This window comes from Rhea pennata, chromosome 5 (genome assembly GCF_028389875.1).
Source record: "Rhea pennata isolate bPtePen1 chromosome 5, bPtePen1.pri, whole genome shotgun sequence".
In the NCBI taxonomy this organism is placed as follows: domain Eukaryota; kingdom Metazoa; phylum Chordata; class Aves; order Rheiformes; family Rheidae; genus Rhea; species Rhea pennata.
Window position 1 is genome coordinate 15,589,378 of NC_084667.1, and position 12,749 is coordinate 15,602,126.

At 38.6% G+C, this 12,749-nt stretch overlaps 1 protein-coding gene across 1 annotated transcript in view; it reads left to right on the top strand.

Moving 5' to 3' along the window:
• Window positions 1-683: 683 nt before the first annotated feature.
• Window positions 684-12,749, top strand: part of ZNF106 (zinc finger protein 106) — a 44,519-nt gene continuing 32,453 nt past the window's right edge. Inside the window, exons 1-3 of the mRNA XM_062576323.1 lie at window positions 684-757; window positions 9,179-9,264; window positions 10,592-10,653. Coding sequence (XP_062432307.1) covers window positions 9,211-9,264; window positions 10,592-10,653 — 116 coding nt within the window. The 5' untranslated portion in view covers window positions 684-757; window positions 9,179-9,210. The remainder of the gene's footprint in view (window positions 758-9,178; window positions 9,265-10,591; window positions 10,654-12,749) is intronic.

The window sequence follows — 12,749 nt, forward strand, 5'->3', positions numbered from 1 at the left end:
GATGGATGAGACCTCTTTGGATGAAACCTCTGTGATCTCAGAACTGGCCCTTGTTTTGCTTCTCAGAGGGTCCAGATCCCCCTTTGGCTTATGCTTCTTGAAAGGTCCTACTGGATTAAGGTTTACCGCATGTTATGCACTCCAGTCGCAAGCACAGTCATTTGTTCTTGAGCCTTTCAAACTGTTCCTGAAGCTGATTTGTCCAGCTAAGTTGTCCCATACTGGTCCTAGCACAATTTCTGTGTCTTCTTGCTTCTGGTATGCGTGATTTTCAGCAGCAGTTTTTCAGAGCAGTAGCATACAGCACTACACATGTTTATTGCGCTATGCTGACTGATGATAACAACGATTACGATTATCATCGGCAATTAAATGTCCCAAGCTGACAAGCGTGTGTCGCTACTACCCTAGTGAAGCGAGCGGGCCCTTCCCGCCACACCCCTGCGCCGCAGAACTACGCTTCCCAGCAGGCAGCGCGGCCGGACAGGCGTACTTCCCGGCACGCACAGCGGCGGCCTCCCCGCCGGCGGATTGGCTGGGGCGCGCGGCTGCCCCGCCCCGCCCCGCCCCGCCGTGCGCCGCGGGTCTCTGCGGGGTCGGCGCGGCGCGGGCGCTGGCGCGGCGGGAGCGGCAGCGGCAGCGGCAGCCCCGGGGCGGGCGGCGGCAGCAGCGGCGGGGCCTGCGGGGCGCCGGCGCCTGCGGGGCGCCGGCCAGGTGATGGCTTGGCGGGCCGCTGCCCTGGCGAGGGCTGCGATGTGTGAGTAGGGGAGCGGCGGGGCCCCTCTGGCGGCGGGGTCGCGGCGGGCGCCGGCCGGGCCGGGCCGGGCCTGGGTTCGCTCGGCGGCGCGGCCGTCCCGGGCTGCCGCGGGCCTCCCTGAGCCCTGTGGTCGGGCTCAGTGCAGGCTTTTTCCGGGCACGTTCTCCGCTGCGCGCTTGCAGCTATCGTGCAATCTTCGCACCCACCCAGGGCAGAATCGCGGCTGTGGATTCAGAGTTGCTTAGCTGCCTTCTTTGCATCCTGAAGCTACAAAAGGTCTTATCCTGGAAAAAGCGTGTATGAAAGTGACGATAAATATGTCTGATGACCTGAAAAAACTGAGCCGACTTCTTTTGTAGTTAATAATAATAAAAGCCTTCATGGCATAATGAAATATGAACTATTTAAAAAATGCTTGTTATTGCAAGCAGAGTATTGCACATACAAACTTAAACTATGTTAAGAACTGTTCAGGAGAGTTTATAAGTTTCAGCTTGGAAAAAGTTTATGAACACTGAGCAAAGGTGACATTGATGCTTAAAATTGATATGTCACTTCTGAAATTGCTTTATGGGGGCTCAGTTTGTTTTGAGTGGTTTACTTTTTGACAATATAGCTTCCTTTTCTATTTTTCTATTTTTATCATTAGTGATCTGATAACAACTGTCTACTACAAGTAAGAAGTTTACCTTTTCTCCTTCCCTCCCCACCTCCACTGATGTGTAGCTTTCAAGAGGTTTGTAGAACAGATGAGTTCTAAGGAGTGGTCAGAGAGAGAAGAGGACTGAGGTGCGGTGGACTTTGTTTTCAACATGAGTTCCTGGGGCTACTTTGCCCAGACCTCCTCTGCTTGTTTCTCTCCTTCCTTTGTTTGCTACTTCTTTAAGTCAAACCTCAATTACTGTTTTGAGGTAACTGTTTTGCTGAACTGTTAGATCCTATCCTAAAAAATATTTAAGCCTTCTAACAACTCCCTTAATAGTTTTTTGGAACTCTGCAATTATCTATGTAGTAGTATTGCAATATTTGGGCTGAATATTGCAGATCATTAGGGTCATTGTAATATGACTTTGTAACTTATTTAACTTAGAAAATATACTCTGATCCTGACTTGAAAATAGACCATCTTTTCTATTAAAAGCAATTGCATTTTCTTTAGTCCTTGCTTGGCTTCAGCTTAACTGGTAGTGCGAGGCAACTGCATTCACTTCACCACTTACATGCCACTACTGGCTGACTTTATATATAAAGTTTGTTAAATAGGTACTGTATTCTAGTACTTTCAATTCACAACAAATCACAACAAATCACTGGTTTTACCAAACTATGTTAGCCTGTTACCTGTGTCGCTGTCACCAAAGTTAAGGTACCTTCCAGCCTGTGTCTCCGAGGGGATGACGTGTTTGAAGAGGTGGCAACAAAATGCATCTTAATGTATGTAAAGTTCTGATATCCAGTGCAAAGAATAATAACAATCACTACCATCTTAATACATATTTAAATTATATACGAGAATGCTAGAATTTGTAGATAACTTCATGAAAGCATCTAGGAAAAGTAAGGCATTTTTCCATTAGACTTCCACTTCATCTTGTAAAGACAAAATTCATAAGATACTTGGAATCAAGTTGAAATTGATAAAAATTCTTTTTAACATCTGGTGATTGTCTTCTGTGAACTCTACCACCAGATGGTGTCATAAGATTTGAGATATGACATGACTCAAGCTGGTTATAGGAAAAATAAGAGGCTATTATACATTATAACTTCTTTCTTTCATAAAAATGTTTTTCTTATTTCTTTTCTAAGTGACTTGTCTAGTTCTCCTAGGCTCTTTCTCATTTTGATCTCAAGTTGATGAAGGCCCCAATAATCAGCCGTGGGACCAAGTGTCTATATTACAGAGGTGTAGGCATTCAGTCAGGACCCTGTATTCCCATTGCCTCATTGACAAATAATTCTCTGCTCAGTGTTTGGGATCTTTAACTGGGCTTTACTTGACATGAAAGGTCCAAATACTTACAGGTAACCTGACTACTTTGACTTGAGAACTTCAGACCACTCTTCAGTGGTTCTTACTAGTCTATAGTGACTGCATAAATAGAGTAAGCCTAATGACTGACTAAATGCTCTCCTATGTGCTCTCTAGTGACTATATAGACCCTTCTTCTGGAGTCTGAATCATCTTGCCAAGGCCAAGTACCTACTTCTGTAGTTTTGCGATAGGCTGGGTGGATACAGTAGGTTGTTTTGATTTGACTTCTAAGTCCCTGTTTCTTAGCTTGCAATCTGTAAAGGAGACAAACTGTGCATATCTGTGAAGGGTCTTACGAGGATAAGTACGCTAGGAAGAAAAGAAAGATACAACCAACTGTTGCAGAAATAAGTGACAGGTATTTTTGTCATTCTTGTGAGGATCTCTTGGTCTCACTCTGTCCCGTTTTGGGAATTCGTTGAAGAGTGTTGTAGGCAACTTGGAAAGAGGAAGAGGATTTTTGATAGGTTCAGAAAACGTGATGCTTGAGAAGACATCTGAGGAAACTGAGTTTGCATAAGTCTGGGGAAGAACTATGGATATATAGGAAAACAAAAGCCATTGTAGTATAAAATTATAAGTGCTTCTAAATCACACAATACAGCAGTGATGATGAACAACTTCCCATTCATATTAGGAGAATTTACATCTCTGAATCTGGATATTTCAGTGTTTGAAAAGCTGCTGAAGGTAAGATAGCCATAAGATATTCTTTGCTTTCACTGTGGAGGAATGTTTGACTTAACTTTACCGCTAGGAAAACTTGGGTTGGATACTAGGAAATTATTTCTAAATCTGACGATAAGTGAGCTCTAAAAGAGGTTTTGTTAGGGACACTGGGCTGTCTTTTATTGGACACATTTATAAACTGATCAAGTAGATGCCTGCCTGGAGTAGTTTAAGCATACTTCATGCTGTCTTAGTGTCTGGGTAGTCTACCCAGGTAATCTTTTGAGTCTTTTCTGATCCTGTATATTTGTAATGAGATTCCCTTAGGTTAATGGATCAGAAAGCATTTTCATGAAATATTAAGTAAACTTATCTTAAATTGTGAATGGCTAAAAGTGGGAGAGATTTTTGTGTGTGTTTTCAACTATCTTATGGAGATTTGTAGTTCACTGTGCTTCTGTGTGAGTTGCCATACTGATTCTCATGGGTCATGCTTATTTGAACTTAATGATATCTTCCTGCTAGTTGAAATATGATAATGGGCTGAACATGTACACTGACTTACTGATGTTGCTTTTGTAGAACTGAGAAAAGGATCTATAATAATGGAAAAAATGAAGTTAACATTGCATATATGCAAGGAACCTAAAAAGATGCAGTTCAATTGTGACTTAAGGTGTATACACTCTTCTGGTTTACTTGAAGTTAGAGTAGATGTTAGTGAAAACTCTGTGTCAGGTATTTCTGTGCGTACGCTCATGTGTTTGTGTAGGTATTTCTATACAATCCCTTATCTCCTGTGTACTGTCTCTGTATATTTTAAAAAGCCAACAATACTCATGGGGTAACATGGAAACAGTTCCTGCTAGATGGCTTCTAGGCAATTTAGTGGAGTGAACTTTATTACTTTTAACAGGAACTTAAAGAGCTTTGATCGCTGAAATAACTCTTCTGTCTTCCTTGGCTCAATGTCAAAAGAGTTGAGGACTTGACAGCCCTGTTAAAACATTTGCTGTATAGTGGTGCTGTTTCAGTGTGGAGAGGTCTAGAGTGTCCTCCGTCTGCCCTCAGTGGCCCTCGGTCTGTTAGGAGGCCAAAATTAGCCCTTGGAGAGTGGAAGGAATTAAACCCGAAGTCTTGTACCTTGTGCAAACATTCTAACTACAAGGCTGTAATACAGTTATCTCTATTGCTATGTTCAAAAAAAGGTTTGATCACAACGCAGTTAGTGCAGTGCATGACTCCATTAGTGTGATAAGACAGAGCAACGCTGCCAGTCGTAACTTAACTAGAGCAAGTCCTCTAGTTTTTGGCTGTTGACCAGGTTAGGTTGCACAGGTCAGCATCTCAGTAGGTAAAGTGCCTCCCACATGTGCCCAGAAGTAATGTTAAGGCAAGGCAATTAGCAAAAGCTGCAGTCTAGCAAGGTGATGCATAGTGAATTCAAGTGCCTGCCAGGCAAAGAATCTGGGAGGAAGGTAGTTTTTAAATGTTGGTGCCTCATTCCTTAGATATTCTGCTCAAGGTGATGAAATTTGAATGTATGCGTCTTTATTCTTGTGATGAATTACTTGCTTTTGTACAGCATTCACACAACTGTACAGGGCTTTGATGTTTGGAGCAGCATATAATACATGGAAATGATTTTATACCCATATAATTTTTTTCCTAACAAGAAAATCTACCTCTCTTACCAAGCTTTAATAAAACATTATTTAGACAGGCTCCTGGATTGCTTTGTAGCATTTCTTTGGTGCAATGGGAGGTCATTTATAACTTTCAAAGGTCTGTGTGTTATCCTCTAGATTTTCCTGTGAAAAGACCAGGCTTCTCAGTGGATAAGCTAAGTGACTTGTGCTGATAATCAGACTAAATAGGGTCTAGCCTAGCAGTGACTGTTTGAGTGCTTTGCAGAGCCTAAATACTCTTTCATTCCTAATTCCTCAGAGCAAGATACTTCTCTTCAGGTCAAAGTGAATTTGTCTACATTCCATCCTCCCTTAAGCCAACTAAAAATTTTATGAATGCCATTGTGGTTAATTGCTTCTTTCCTCTGTGCAGTCTTCTCTTTTCCTGTTTCTGTGGCAGCTGTATTACTCCTATTTGGGATGTGACTTGGCTCGAATATTTGTGTGATCAGGTGCTGCAGGAGAGAAGTCACTAAGGCCAAAGGAGTGACATTGCTGTGAGAGGCTGAGGAAAGCGTTGCTGTAGAACATCCTGCCTTGGTGAGCATCTTGGCTCTCCTTTTGTCAAGTGTACAGTATCTGGTACTATCTGTAGGGTCATGCAGCTTTTAGACAGGCCTTTAGACGGACCAGAACTGCTGCTCTCTTTGAGGCCTCCTGCGGATTTCCAGGCAGCTGGAATGCTGGGCTGTCCGCCCCACTCCATCACACTTGTGGCTTTATATAGTCAGAGTGTTCAGCCATTGATCTGTAGCAGATTTAGCCTTGACACACGTTTTTAATGTATGTTATCTAGTAAGGTTGAATAACTGTGGACAAATGAATGTTGTAGCAGGAAGTAGCCTAATGCCTTATTTTCTTTGTAGACTATTTTTGTTTGTGGGAAGTGTTCTCCAAAATCTCTTTAACAGACTTACTTTTCCGTTCAGTCTGTATGGTGTTTCCAAGCTCTGAGCAGATGCAGGCTGTGGGCAAGTTGCATTTACCTCACATGTCTACAGAATACATCCACTCTGTTTAAAAACAAACAGACAAAAAATCCCCTATAGATCAGTAACTTTCTGTCAAGATGGAAAGTTGTCTTAACATTTCATTTATTTTGCAGGCTTTACATTTTGGTGTTGAAGTATGTATCCCTTCTCCATGGTGGTCCTGTCATTTTGGCAAAAACTTGCCTCTGCTTGAAGTTCGATTATGCCTATGTGTTTTTACCAGGTCCCTTTAACAGCCTGTAAGAGGTAATTCCCCAAGCCGTATAGCATGTTAGTGATTTCAAAAGCATAAACTGTTAAACCTGCTAAAAGATTGGAGGTTATTCAGTACTGAAAGTGTTGGATTATTATTTTTCTTTAAGAACTCAGATATACCCGCCTTTATACAGAGAAAATTCTGCTTTTGAAGTTTCTCTGTACAGAAGTTTTATGGTTAAACTGACCAATGTCAATTTATCAACAGGGTAAAATGCCTTAGCTGAGTAAATGGCTCACAAACTGTCTAGTTCTTTTTACTGTCTCATAGTCAATGAAGAAATATTTTGTATTTATAGTGTTTTTCAAAGTACTTTTCACAAAGTACTTTCTCAGTGATTTCAAAGTGCTTCCTAAAATAAGCTGTAGGTTTCATAGTAGGACCTGGGAGAAAGCTAAGCATGAAAGGAAGTGATTTTGCTCTATGTAGACAGTAAGTCAAAAGGTTAACTGGAAATAGAGCATGGGTCTGTTTTCTCCTGGTCCCCGTAGCATTTACTAAATCTCTTTACATCTGAGTATTTGCCTCTAAGGGCTTCTCTCTGTGGAGATGGAAGTTTCACTTTTCATAGTGACATCCAATAGCATTTGAATTCCTTTAGTATTTTTAGTACTTTGTCATAAGTAATGCCGAGTTGATTGGACAGTTAGCCTTAAACTCTTCCTGTAATAGTGTATAGTTACTATATGTTTTAATTAGCTAAAACAGGTGTGGTGATAGCTCTGTTGAGAAAGCTCTTTAATGTTATGCGGTAACTGATGCCAGCAAGTCACCATACTTACTGATTTATTTGTCCTGACTTAAGTCCCACATTGATGTTTTACCCTTGTGTAGGATGAATTCCGTAAATACTTGAGTAATTTTAAGCAAGATCCAGAACACATGTAGGGTATTATTCTATTAATCTACAAAGTAGTGCTGGTGAAGAATACCAGGGGATTAGAACACCCTTTAATGCCTAAGGAAGCTATCTGAAATTGGTGCAGGGCTTAGCACCCTTGCTTTTCAGGGAGTAACCTCATGTTAATCCCATTAAAATAGCTTTCCTATACTGACCAGGCATTCAAAACATTGTCACTTAGATATAATCGTAAATAATTCTTTGATATGCTGTAACTGCACCTGTGTGTAAGAATTATGCTGATGAGATGTTTCCGTTCTCGCATATCTGATAGCTTACTGGAAAACGGTCCTGGAGGTTGAAACATCTTATTTTTTAATCTCCTTATTAGCCCAAATTAACCTAAATCATCTTTAGCTGTTGTCTCAGCTTAAGTATGTTTAAAAACAAGTCATGCTCTTTATACATGTTTTCAAACGATTGCAAAATAATTTGTTCTAAAACTTCCTATATCTGTGTTCTGACCTCCCATGAAGGCACATGCTTTTGCATGCACATCACTGATACCATGTGAGCTTATATGTGAGCGGTGTGTGACCCAGGCTGATGCCAAGTTCTGAATCATCTTGTACCTTTGTTGGGGGTGCTTTGTCAAAATAAATAGGTATCCTTTGTGCTTCAAGTACATCAAATGCCCATGTGATGAAAGCTAGAGAATGCATAATTAAGCACTGTTTAACTCAAATATTTCAGTGAGATCAAGAATCGTACCCAAGGAATGCTGGCTAGGTGACATCAGGAATCCTTTTTGGTGACTGAATCTCCTGTTGTGCTTCACATGAGTTTGTTTCGGTATGATGATGAGAATTTCTTGTTAGGCAGGAGACTACTTCCTCTGTTATCCGAAGATTAAAGGGCTGTTACAACTCAGATTTTTTCCATTTATGCTGAACTGATGTTGGTGTGTGTATATATATATATAAACTGTAAGCAGACATGCAAATCTGGAGGAAGGAGTTATTTGTCAAAGAACCTCATTTCTGAATTAGAGTGGGTTTTGCTGACCTTTTTTTTCATTTGTTTGTTTACAGTTGGATAATGCCACTGAAAGTCAGAGCTGTTTTAGCTCTGTGTAATCTGGATTTGGTGAAAATCCAGTTCCTGTTCAACCCTTTGCTCAAAACTTCTGTACAGTACTAGATTCTGAGAGTTTAATGCTCCAGGTCTAGAAGGCTAATGGTAAATAATTAAAATTAACTTTGTAGGGTGGACTCTGGGAACGACATATGTATGTATATATACGATTCAAATATGTTAGTTACCCATGTGATAAAGTTAGAGAATGTTCATTAAAACACTGCCTAGGTAAGTGTTTTGATGTATATATACATGCAGTTCTTATGTAGGTCAATGAGAAAAATAATAAGTCCTAAATGATTTTAGGTTTCATTTTACAGAGAATAAATGAACTTGTGAACCTTTAATATTGTCATTCTTTGCTGTCATAAATAATATTTGTTTTCTTTGAGCTTTAAGTCTCCCTTCCTACCTAAGCGACCCTGTGTACCAAAATATTGTAGTTTCTCCCACTCGACATCCTCAGTTCCTTATCTCGCTGATCATCCTAGCTGAAAAGTTTTTTGCTAATCTGATTGAGTTATTGAGAGTGATAGGTGTCTGTTTTTTGTAGAATAAGCACCATATCTTGGAAGACAAGAAAAAAATAAAGGGAAACAATGTTTGATAGCTTTTTAGATGACTATTTAAAACTGTTATCTTTTGAAGAATGTTGACCATATGTAAGAGAGCTATGTATTCTGTTAAAGATATTCAGCACAGGTGTATTCATGAATAGTAATTCTTATTTTTACTTTCCTTACTAAAGATAGAGAAATGATGGGAAAGATCCCATTTTTTTTTTTAATTATTCTTATTTGTAGGTATGGAATAAGATCTTTCCAGAGTAAGAAGCATGGTTCGAGAACGAAAATGCATATTGTGTCACATTGGGTACAACTCAAAAAAGGTAAGTAATTATTGCTTTACACCTCGCATGAATAGGTAATTATATATAAAATGTTTATGACAAATACTTCAATCTAAAGAAAAAATGTGGGAAATAAAGAGTTTTTATTCCTGTACCAGTAATGTATTTGTTCTAGATCTATTGCAAATCAAATAATATAGTTACATGTGCTTTAGAGTGCCTTCCTTGAAAAGGGCTGTGTAGTATCCTTGATTGTGAATATTAAAAATAGAAGATTTGAGGATTTATTTTATATTGTTTAAAGATAATAAAGGGAAAAGCACTCAATCCATTCATTTGTAAATTATGCTGTGTTAAGAATGCTATGTAATACACTCATCATTTCTTTTTCTTTTTGACTTTTGTCTGTTTTCCTATGGAAGGAGAATGTGAAATGATCCCGAGCAGCTCATTAACTTCTTGATTTTTTTATTTATATATATCTTCTGTTTGTTTATTGAATGTAATTCAAACCCTGCACTGAAACAGATGTTTTTTTTTAAATAAAATTTTTACGTATTGTTTAGTGACGTGGTACATGAGCACACGAATATGTTGCAAGTGCCAGTGTATTAATTCGCATAACTCTTGCAGGTTGAAGGTATTGCTTTCCCTTGCAGATGAAAATTCAGGGACTGGGGAGGATAGTGATTAATACCTGTTCTTTGAAGACTTCAAAATACTTTGGCTCAAGCAGAAAGAAAAAGTGAAATCTTCTGAACTGTTTTCTATCCCTAAGTTATGAGTAATCTTTTTCTTCCAGCAGGTTTTTCGCAATTAATTATACTACCATTGTAGTTCATGGCTCAACAAGCTGTCATGTTAGGTACATCTTAGTTTCCAAAATACATCCATCAAAGTAAAATAGTATGTGATGATGAAATTACAGCTGTGTCATAATGTAAATCCAGAGAGACTGCTCACATTGTGCAGGAAAATACAGTGTTATAAATATTGTCTTGCTTGAGAGTAGTATCAGTCAGCTTTTTAACAAAAATTGCGATTGACAGTAATTTGTCAAAAAACAGAATAATAAACTTCGCTGCATATGTTTGTTTGACTTTCTCCTGGGATTCCACTCACTTTGTTTTGAATTCTAATGGCTCCTTAATGTCCTTGCTCAGGAAAGGTACCATTATACAACTTTTTGACAGGATAACCGCTTGTGCTTCCACGTTCAAAGAAACAGAAAAAAGACTGCTACAGCTCTAATGGAGCAAATTACACTTTCCTGCAGCACAGTATAGTTTTCAACACTGAGCTTTTCAGAAACAATACACCATTTTTTGTTATGACCAGTTCTACTTTTTTTCCCCTGTTCTTGAAGGAGATGGAAGAACACATGAGAAGCATGCTTCACCACAGAGAACTTGAAAACCTGAAGGGAAGGTATGAGAACAGTCTTGCATCTTCCTCTCTGTGCAGCTTTTATCACTCTCTTTTGTTACTCTCTGAGGCAACTCATGTATTATTTCCTATAACAGCTGAATTCCACATAATTAGTTTTATACTGCAAACTTATTTGCATGCCTTATGATAAAGCTGGCAATAGCCCACATTCTCTGAATGTATAAGTCTCGGGAGACTTGCTAACTGAAGCAAATGATGTGGGGAGAAGTAGCGCTCTTGTATTTCTTAGGCTCTTGCAAGATTTTTAAAATAAATCATTTGTGTCTAGGCATTTTCATACTTAATTTTTTGGGAGCACAAGAATTCTGACTTTGCAATAATAACTGTGAACAGCAATAGAGATTGCTTTTACATCACTGAAAACTTTTTAAAAGGAATGTAAAGGCAATTATTGATCTTTTGAAACTTTACGTCCAAGATGCTAGTCTTTTCATAAAGGCTGCATGTGTATTTGTGTGAAGGGCTTGTCTTCTGCAACACTGGTACAATTGTTTGGTTAAGCGGGAGACCTAACCAGGATGCATGGTTTCCATGCCTTTATTTATATACTTTGGAAACTAGAGGGAGGGACTTAAGGGGTATTCAAATATCATCCTCGTATTATGGACCAGGATATAAGAGGAGTGCACTTAAAAGTCCATTAATGTGTGTGGCTTTTGAGGTAGCCAGAGAAATCAGACAGCCTGCACTTAAATATTTGATATAAAGATTACTTTTTAATCATCTTGCACCACAAACTTTATTTGAAAACAGCAAATTTATTTTAAACAGCTTTTAGTGGAGTAAGTATTGATCATCTTTCAACTCCTAGAGATATGAGAGAGGAAATCTTTTCTGTTGGTTCATATATTTTGAATCCATTGAAGAAAAGTTACTGATTACTTTTGTTTTCAGGTTAATTGTTAGCTTACGTAGCTTTCATTGTTTTGTGCAAAATGAGAGCTACTGGAATGGCTCTAGAGCCTATTCTATAAAAGCAGAGTGAATCTAAGACACTGATGGACACTAACGCCATCACAGTTAAGGTGTACCAGTGTGAATTCTAGTGAAACTCTTGAATTGTTTTATTTTATAATGTTACAAAACTAGATAAAATTAGAAATTTATTTCTCTTAAGTAACATTTTACATGCAAAGTGTATGTATAGCTGCAAAAAAAAAAAAAAGTGTGTTTGGAGAATGAGATTGCACTACATAGCTGCTACGGTTGAATATAGTTGCTTAAGCCAGCTGTTTAGTGTTTTATGCTACTGTTGAGTATAATTGCTAAGTATTGCTGTAGTTTGTCTAAATCAGCTAACTAGTATGTTTCTAGGTTAAGTCTTTCAGAAAATGTGTAGCTTATGAGTATGCCAGCTTATATCTGCAAACATTTCAAAATTTCTCATTAAAATAAAAAATAACCCTTATTGAAGCACAGTTATGGCATTGCAAGGCACCCCATTTGCAACCTGTGTTTTGGTCTAAAATGAGTTTCTGCCATCTCTGATACACAAAGACTACAGCTAGGACTTCGGCTCTGCAGTGCCTAGTGCTATATAAGTTTTATGCTATATAAGTAATAAAGAGACTGTTTACCTTAAAGTGCATGCTGACTAATAGTAATGCACCTCTGTTACCCAATTTCTACTTCCATCTACTATTTGATTAATTTTTCCAAGACTTCACAGCAGGTTAGTAAACTGGTGAAAGAACATTTGTATCCAGAATATCTATTGATCAGTTTGTTGTTAGGCAAAGGCTGTGATCCATCAAAATATTAAAAATATATATTGAAAGGAAAATTAAAGAATTTTTCCCGCCTGAACCTAAATTTATTGTTACAGTGAGACTCAAAAAATGTTCAGTTTGTTCAGATTTCCAGTTTACAAGGTCATTGTTGTGTCACATTGAGAAAATGTAGTTTCTTGGCAGCTGTTTCATTTTCAAATAAAAGTTGCTTCACAGTAAAGATGAAGTGCATAAGAAAATTAGTATTTCTTTTCCTCATTTCCCCTCTTCTTCTGTTACCATCCTTTGTTCAGCCTTATGTTTCTTATTTTTTCTGAATTCAGCTACTGACTTAAAAAAAAAAAA